The 9,250-nt window shown below is 43.4% G+C and overlaps 1 protein-coding gene across 3 annotated transcripts; it reads right to left on the bottom strand.

Annotated features, from left to right (window-relative positions):
* Positions 1-1,951: 1,951 nt before the first annotated feature.
* On the bottom strand, positions 1,952-8,682 carry LOC115195289 (probable G-protein coupled receptor 132). 3 transcript variants are annotated; one of them, XM_029755058.1, is made up of 2 exons: positions 8,119-8,682; positions 1,952-3,854 (listed from the first exon to the last, which is right to left on the bottom strand). In XM_029755058.1, the coding sequence occupies exons 1-2, from the start codon at positions 8,159-8,161 to the stop codon at positions 2,791-2,793; spliced, it is 1,107 nt and encodes a 368-aa protein (XP_029610918.1). In that variant the 5' UTR covers positions 8,162-8,682; the 3' UTR covers positions 1,952-2,790. The 3 variants fall into 3 exon arrangements, with proteins under 3 accessions (XP_029610918.1, XP_029610920.1, XP_029610924.1); XM_029755060.1 differs by lacking the exon at positions 8,119-8,682 and adding an exon at positions 7,841-8,104; XM_029755064.1 differs by lacking the exon at positions 8,119-8,682 and adding an exon at positions 4,596-5,316.
* Positions 8,683-9,250: the final 568 nt, after the last annotated feature.

Raw genomic sequence — 9,250 nt, forward strand, 5'->3', positions numbered from 1 at the left:
AACCCCCTTTCATCCTCAAAAGAGTCAGAGTTCATCTTACCAAAAACTATAAATCTGTAGCTAATATTGACGTTTTTTTTCACTACCTAATTCTACATCTAGCTAAGGTGTGTTTATGAAAATCGTAATGTGCGCGAAAATTTGCTCGCTAGCTAGTGTCTGCTTGCTGGCTGAACCAGTCTCAAATCAATCCATATGAAACTAAGGGATGCTAACAACGCCAGTTCATACACTCAAATCTGAATACTCCCTCTAGCTACCAAGCCAGTGTAGTTAAATTCTAGCTAATAGCACAAATGAGCTCATTTTCTGTTCTGCCGTGATTTGTGCGTCGAGTTCTGCCGCACATCTGTTTGCTCTAGCTGCAATGCTATCGTGTTGGCCAAATGTTATGAAGTACCAAGGCACAGTGACAGCTGTCAGAGTCAGATACTGATTTCTTAGAACATTCCCATAACTTTGGTGTCATACAACTTCATCAACAAGCTGGCAAACTAAACTCAGCAAAAAAAGAAACGTCCCTTTTTAGGACCCTGTCTTTCAAAGATAATTTGTAAAAATCCAAATAACTTCACAGATCTTCATTGTAAAGGGTCTAAACACTGTTTCCCATGCTTGTTCAATGAACCATAAACAATTAATGAACATGCAACTGTGGAACGGTCGTTAAGACACTAACAGCTTACAGACGGTAGGAAATTAAGGTCACAGTTATGAAAATTTAGGACACTAAAGAGGCCTTTCTACTGGCTCTGAAAAACACCAAAAGAAAGATGCCCAGGGTCCCTGCTCATCTGCATGAACGTGCCTTAGGCATGCCGCAAGGAGGCATGAAGAATGCAGATGTGGCCAGGGCAATAAATTGCAATGTCTGTACTGTGAGATGCCTAAGATAGCGCTACAGGGAGACAGCTGATCGTCCTCGCAGTGGCAGACCACGTTTAACAACACCTGCACAGGATCGGTACATCCGAACATCACACCTGCAGGACAGGTACAGGATGGCAACAACAACAGCCCGAGTTACACCAGGAACGCACAATCCCTCCATCAGTGCTCTGACTGTCCGCAATAGGCTGAGAGAGGCTGGACTGAGGGCTTGTTGGCATGTTGTAAGGCAGGTCCTCACCAGACATCGCCGGCAACAATGTCGCCTATGGGCACAAACCCACCGCCGCTGGACCAGACAGGACTGGCAAAAAGTGCTCTTCTCTGACGAGTCGCGGTTTTGTCTCACGGGGGGTGATGGTCGGATTTGCGTTTATCATCAAAGGAATGAACGTTACACCGAGGCCTGTACTCTGGAGCGGGATCGATTTGGAGGTGGAGGGTCCGTCTTGGTCTGGGACGGTGTGTCACAGCATCATCGGACTGAGCTTGTTGTCATTGCAGGCAATCTCAACGCTGTGTGTTACAGGGAAGACATCCTCCTCCCTCATGTGGTACCCTTCCTGCAGGCTCATCCTGACATGACCCTCCAGCATGGCAATGCCACCAGCCATACTGCTCGTTCTGTGCATGATTTCCTGCAAGACAGGAATGTCAGTGTTCTGCCATGGCCAGCGAAGAGCCCGGATCTCAATCCCATTCAGCACGTCTGGGACCTGTTGGATCGGAGGTTGAGGGCTAGGGCCATTCCCTCCAGAAATGTACAGGAACTTGCAGGTGCCTTGGTGGAAGAGTGGGGTGACATCTCACAGCAAGAACTGGCAAATCTGGTGCAGTCCATGAGGAGGAGATGCACTGCAGTACTTAATGCAGCTGGTGGCCACACCAGATACTGACTGTTACTTTTGATTTTGACCCCCCCCCCCCTTTGTTCAGGGACACATTATTCCATTTCTGTTAGTCACATGTCTGTGGAACTTGTTCAGTTTATGTCTCAGTTGTTGAATCTTGTTATGTTCATACAAATATTTACACATATTAAGTTTGCTGAATATAAACGCAGTTGACAGTGAGAGAACGTTTATTTTTTTGCTGAGTTTAGCTACCGTAATGGCCATTCAAACAAGCAATGATAAGGCTGCTATAGCTGGAGCAAGTTCGCTCAGCTGATCGATCATGGTTTGCCGTAGTATCAATGACAGTATGCGTATAGCCAGTACGTCATAGCTACAGAGAGCAGAGTGAACTTCAGAATTAGAAACTAGTGTTAAGCTGATTAGCGAAATCAATTTTTTTTTAGATGAGCTCCACGTTTGGTTCGGAGCAATTTCATGGTAACAGAGTGACACTGACGTTCAGATTTTTCACTTTAAAATGTATGTCAAACAAAAACCAATGACTGCAAAGTTAAACAAACCATACAACTCTACGCACAATGAGTGCGTCAAACAATTTCCACAGAACATTTTACAAAAACACATTTACTTGATGAACAGTGCAGGTGCAAAGTTTGATAACAGTATGATGGTTTGTGCTGTTTGTGCCGTCATTCTCTTATCAAACTTTGCAACATTTGCCGTTAGACAAATGGCTCCTGGCAACTGCGAGTCTTGTTACAATGATGCCATCTATAGGGAGACAATGCTTGAACCGTTTCAATCACATCATTTTCTTAGTCAGATTCTGGGATAGATGGATTACATCGTCCCCCATTGCTCTTGCTATGTTTGGGGCTCCACCTGGCTCTATGCTGAGTCTGTTTAATATTCCAGAGTACCTGCAAGTCACCAGTCCAGGGTTCCTTCAGTAGTCACACCTGCATATCCCTCTGGCTCCCATAATTTGAGCATACATACTGTACATCAAACCCCTAACCTTCCTCTGCCATCAACAACCATGCTTTTACCCCTCTTGTGTGGCGGCCGCCACTTCCGACGAGTTCTTGGAGTTGTGCATCTTGTGCTGGCTGCTGTCGGTGGAACGTGGCCGCAGGGTGGCTCGCCCCCGGAGGCCTGCAAGGCCGCGACGCAGCTCCTTGCGGATGTTGTCGCTGGAAAGCACATAGAGGATGGGGTTGATGGCGCTGTTGAAGGTGGATAGGCCCAGGGAGATAGTGTAAGGGGTATAGAGGCTTTCCTGGAAATGGCACTTCTGCAGCTCGGGGAAGTGGAAGGTGACTGCGCGCAGGAGCAGAATGACGTGGTATGGCGCGAAGCACACCAGGAAGAGGACCACCACGGCGAACGCCAAATAGCGCACCCGCTCCTTCTGGCACTGCCTTAGCCCTGTGCTAGCCTGCACGTTGGCCAGGATGGCACGGTTAGTGACCACCAGCACAACCAGGGGGAACAAGAAGCCAATGACGAAGCGGGCATAGTTGAAACCCGTCACGGTGGACGAGCCCTTGCCTGGCTCGAAGCAGCGCCGCTGCCCCTCTGCTGCATCGCCCTCTGGCATGGTAAACACCGGCACATGGCCCACGAACACCACCAAGACGATGGCCATGGTAACTGCAACCGCCAGCCTCTGTCGGCGAAGGCCACGCGACTCCACGGCATAGACCACGGCCACGTATCTGTCGCTGGAGACGCAGCACAGCAGGAAGATGCTGATGTACATGTTGTTGAAGAAGAAATAGCCTGTCACCTTGCAGGCCATGGAGCTCCAGCGCCATTGGTGGCCCGCGTTCACGTAGTTGGCCCACATGGGCAGGGTGCAGAGGTACATGAGGTCACACACGGACAGACTCAACAGGTAGATGCCCAGGACATTTTTGCGGCGCACCTGGAGGAAGGTCAGGTAGACAGTAGCGATATTGGCAGGCAGCCCGATGACCAGCACCACACTGTAAAGCACCACCAGGGGCACGCGGTCCTCTTCGTAGTTCGGGGTGCACGGGGGAGCATCAGTGCTCCAGTTGATGGCAGCCACACTGGTCTGAGTCACAGTCGGGTCATGCATGGTGTCTGGAGGGTAAAGAGAGAGAGGGAAAAAGAGAAGTCACATTTCCCATTTCGGTATACCAAAATGTATGTAAATACAAATTAGGAAATCACAAGATTAACTCTAAATCACTCTATTTGCAGACCCTTTTTCCAGAGACTTTTCCAGGTCATTCATATTGGCTGGATATCTGCGGAACAAATCATGCTTATAGATGGCCTTTGGTTATAAGGCAACTTAATAAAAGTATTTTAATATTGATCACAATTGGAGTGTTAATGGTTTATTTCAAAGCTTTTTTTTGGTCTTTGTCTTCTGTTAATGTGATAGACTTTACCTAACTTACATACACATACAGAGACATACACATAATTACTCTCTGTATTCACAGGAAAGGCCTTATAACCCTCCCTTAGGGGCCACTAAAGGACCAATGAGTAAGTTGCTCAAAGGATACAGAAGCTGAGTCATATGCATTGTGGGTCACATGCATGATTATGTGCGACTGTCCAAAAGTGGCAACATGGTTTAAAGCCAGCCCTCGGCTTTATGAAATTTTGCATGTGAGTTGTCAAGGAATATTCAGAAAACATTGCACTTAGCATTTTGGTTTGTTAACATGTTAAAGCTCTTCTTTGCTGATAAACAATTAGCAAGCAACCAAAAACAACACGGTAAACAAGTAATACCACAACTCCGTCAGAGGCTAAAATATTGACCCTAGTTGGTGTATCTCAACTGAAACCTACTTTCTGTTGACTAACCTCGATGACATTCTATTCTAGACCAGAGTCTTGTTTATTAGGCACCAAATGGAAGAAAACGCACTGAAACAAAAGAGGGACCTCGAACAGAAGCGCTCAGTTTCGTTTTCCGTTGTGTGAACACAACCCTAGGTTTGTAAAGGGAGATGGTACTGGACCGCCCCTTTAGGTGTCTGGCTTCCTCATGGTTTGTTCTTTACTTTAACGTTAGGGATTTTTTCACTGTAGCCCTATACTTCTCTTTCTGGGGATTGCCTCATACTTTCTGAGAGAAATGGTGTCCTTTCAGAAATTGCTTTCCAAATAAAGCTGAATCTAGACCAAATTGTAACACCGCCCTAGAGTATTTCTCTCCCTCCTCTCAGAAATAGTTTTTCAAATAATTGTAACACTGCTCATTTTTCTATACTGAACAAAAATGTCAACGATTTTACTGAGTTACAGTTCATATAAGGAAATCAAACAATGAAAATAAGTAAATTAGGCCCTATATCGATTTCACATGACTTTGCAGGGGAGCGGCATGGCTGGGCCTGGGAGGGAATAGGCCCACACACTTGGGGGCCAGGCCCACCCAGTGGGGATCTAGGCCCACCCAGTGGGGAGCCAGACCCAGCCAATCAGAATGAGTCTTTCCTCACAAAAGTGTTTTATTAGAGACAGAAACACTCCTCAGTTTCATCAGCTGTCTGAGTGGCTGGTCTCAGACGATCGCGCAGGTAAAGAAGCGGATGTGAAGGTACTGGGCTGGCGTGGTTACATGTGGTCTGCATTTGTGAGGCCAGTTAGACGTACTGCCAAATTGTCTAAAACGACGTTGGAGGCAGCTTATGGTAGAGAAATGAACATAAAATTCTGGTGGACATTCCTGCAGTCAGCATGCCAATTGCATGCTCCCTCAAAACTTGAGACATCTGTGGCATTGTGTTGTGTGACAAAACTGCACATTTTAGTGGACTTTTATTGTCCCCAGCACAAGGTGCACCTATGTAATGACCATGCTGTTGAACCAACTTCTTGATATGCCACACCTGCCACACCTGAGAAATAAGCTTTTTGTGCATATGGAACATTTCTGGGATATTTTATTTCAGCTAATGAAACATGGGACCAACACTTAACATGTTGCGTTTATCTTTTTGTTCAGTATGACTGTATTATTTCACCTTTTCATCCCCTCTTTGCTTAGCAACATCTGTGCCTGAAATGAAAGACCACAACAGAAATCTAACCACACACACACACACACACACACACACAACAGAGCTCTAACTGTATGAGGTGTAGGCTACAACCAGCTTTTAACCACTCACAGCAAAACAACAACTCTAACCCAGAACCCACCCCCACCAGTTCTCTCTCGCTCTCTCTTCCGCCTCTTATCCAAGCCCCCAAGCTTAACAAGGCATCTCCTGAAAAATGTATCACACATCTCAGAGGAGAAAGGAGGGGAAATGCTGTAGATGGAAAAACAAGTGCACCACTTAACACTGACGACATGTGAATGATAGATATCATAGTCATCAAATATATTAGATTAGAATAAATCTGAAATCCAATGAAGATTTACACCTACAAATTACTGAGATTGGAGGAGGTTTTGCAATTAATCAATGAATGAGGACATGATGAATTAGGTTATTTTTGAACAGCATACTAGCCAACTGGTGATAACCAGTTCAGGCATTTTAATTGTTGAGTGACCTGTGTCAAAGGAGTGATTTAATTAAACTTCACTCTAAGCCAAGGCAAAGAGAGTCTTACATCTAGTTTGTGGTTTTTTGACTGAAAATGTCTGAGGTTTAACCCTGCAGTCACACAGTTGACAATCCCTGTGATGTGCTGAGGAGAAATGAACAAATTGAACCAGCCCAGTCTTTACTTGAAACAGTCTTTACTTGATAAAATAATATACTCACTTCTGAAATGAGTATGGGTCAAGAAGCCGTGTTTTACATTTTACTTGTGACTGGTACAATCACCACAAACAAGAGCAACACTATAGCAACACTCAACTGTGGCTGTTCAATATCGATGCTTAAATAAGACATTGTTCATTTCCTAGTTACAATTCAAATTAGATGGGTTAATGAATGGATCACTACAGCATTGGAAAAACAAGCATCAGGGAGCTGCTGCCTGGCAAATGAGACAAGGAGCTGATACTGTAGATTAGACAAATGTACATTTGAATCATTAATACAGTACTACAAGTACTGTATATTAATTTTACATGAAATGTACCATTCAGAATTCATAGCCCAGGCTGTATAGCTTATACTGAACAATGGACCATGACATTGGTTCAGTCATGGTCCATTGTTCAGTAGAAGCTATACAGCCTGGGCTATAATTGCATAAATTCTGAATGGTATATATATATATATATTATCTCTGAAACCAAGCTTGTGCGCTGAAATAGAATCCCGACTAGACACTTTGGATCGATATTGAAAGAAAGCGGGGTTACTCGGCCTGCTGTAAGGCTTTGTCTTCATTGTGTTATATGCTCTGTTTCCTGAGACATATCAACGGTTAAGGAGGACACGATTACTTTCGGAGAAAATTTAACATTTTCTCAATGTATCGCCTGCCATAAATGAGAGTGATGCACGCTCATTTCACACCCGTTAATCTCGGTGCTCCGGACATATTTGGGGAGAGGAGGTCTCAGGGTCTCTTTCAACTCACTTGATAGTTTGAATGGGAGACATGTGGGTCGTGTAGGTCTACATTATATCTAGGCTAGCCAGTGTACGGGATGGGACACACATTATTATGAGAATAGGGTTAAGATATAACTGGTCGAGTTTGCGTGTCGTGACCTCTTTCAGTAGCATTCCTTCCCTCTGGACAGAATTAGTGTCACATTAAAATGTCAACAAGTCAACATGTATTTTTATAAACAACATGCACTGCAAGGTTACTACAACAACCTGACTGATGAAAAATGTTTTACTATTTTAGATTTCAGCTGTGATTTTGGAACAAAAAAAGACAAGGCATTGCCAGACAATTTCAATGAAACTTACAATGACATATATTCATTACATATTGATAATCCCTTTGTTTCCAATAACAAATAACACACTAAATGAACAAGGTGACAAGCTGAACAGCTACGTTATGCTTCCTTATTTTATTGGGCACTTAATACTGAATAGCCGCCTGGAATGTATAATCACAATTATTTTATTATTTATTATTATATTATTTCTAATACTAATAAAATATAAGATACTCACAATACTCACTATTTTATTTCATTTCCATTAATGGGTAAAATTACCCAATGTCGGCTACAACAATAACAGCTAATGCAGCAGACCCCCAACTGAGTTCTCAACCACCCACCCATAGATGAATGAGTGACTATTGCTCGTGACTACCATTGACTGAGGTGACCTGCACTGCGAAGGAACGCGCACTAACGACCTGGACCAGAGCTAATGCTAAATCAATCATTTCCTAAAAGTTGCAATTATCACCATCACGCGTATCAACATTTGTCAGATAAACTCACCGTTTAGCTGTATAGTCTCTTGAAATCTGTAGTAAGTGTTCATTCATTGCTGTCTGAAAGAGATGCTTGTTCCATCTTCATACATGCTACGTTCAGAAACGGTTAAAAAGCTGTCTGCACGTCCACCTAAGCGCGCAGGGAGGTCCTAGTCCTCGCGCTCTGACGTGTCACGTGGTTTGAATATAGTAATATCAAGCGACAGACAATGATTTATTTATTGCTCCAGTGAACTCTGGCTACCACCTCCTCGTAAAAAATGTATTGCAATTACTTATTGAAAAAGACATGCATAAGCACAAGCAATATTTTTTACGCTGTTTGCAACTACATTAATTTTACCTGCTTGACAATCTGGCTTTATTTAACAAATCGCTACAATATAAATGAATAGTGTAAATATGTGGCTATTGAATTAATACAAAATTTCGTTTTAAAAAATAAAATAAAAATAACCCTACAATAAACGAATCGGGCTCCATGCAACTGAGCTGCAAAAGTGAAGAGCCTACAGACAATAAACTCCACTGATTACAGACTAGTAAAGTTAATTATTTGAATTTCGGTTGGTTTCAGAGCTCACTTTGTAAAACAAAACCTGGTATCATTTACTCAATGGTTAATGATTAAAAAGTGTAGGCCATTACACAAACGTTCAGGCCATTGCCATTGCACAGAGACATGTTTTCAAAAGCTCTAGAGGAACTGAAAGAATAAAAGGAGAAAGAATTCTCAATCCAAATAACATTCCATTACAAGATGGCGTAGCAGTCAGACGTCTTTGTCCTCGTCTTGTCGTGTCCCATGAATATATCTTTTTATATATTTTTCTTCGCATACAATTTTTATATTTTTATAAACCTCAACTTCTAAATACTCTCCTGCAACCCGCCTCACCCATTGTGGTGTGGATCTGCTTTTTTTCTAAAGTATTTTTCTTTACTTCTGAACCGGAATCCCCCAACAGAAGCTAGCCAGCTAACTAGCTACTCGCTAGTAGTCAGCTAACCACTGCTAGAGGTCATCAGCTAACCTTTAGCTCGGAAAACTCTCGCCAGTTTGCACAACGCGATTCAAACCATAGCATACCGGACCTATTTTCTCTCCATATCCCTGGATTCCTATCGCAAGCTCT

Source organism: Salmo trutta, chromosome 1 (genome assembly GCF_901001165.1).
Source record: "Salmo trutta chromosome 1, fSalTru1.1, whole genome shotgun sequence".
Classification (NCBI taxonomy): Eukaryota; Metazoa; Chordata; class Actinopteri; order Salmoniformes; family Salmonidae; genus Salmo; species Salmo trutta.

Bases quoted from the DNA above. Each gene is read 5' to 3' on its own strand.
- LOC115195289 (XM_029755058.1), bottom strand. From the start codon at position 8,161: ATGAACACTTACTACAGATTTCAAGAGACTATACAGCTAAACG. The intron at 3,855-8,118 runs GTGAGTTTATCT...TTTACCCTCCAG, and splicing joins AGAGACTATACAGCTAAACG to ACACCATGCATGACCCGACT.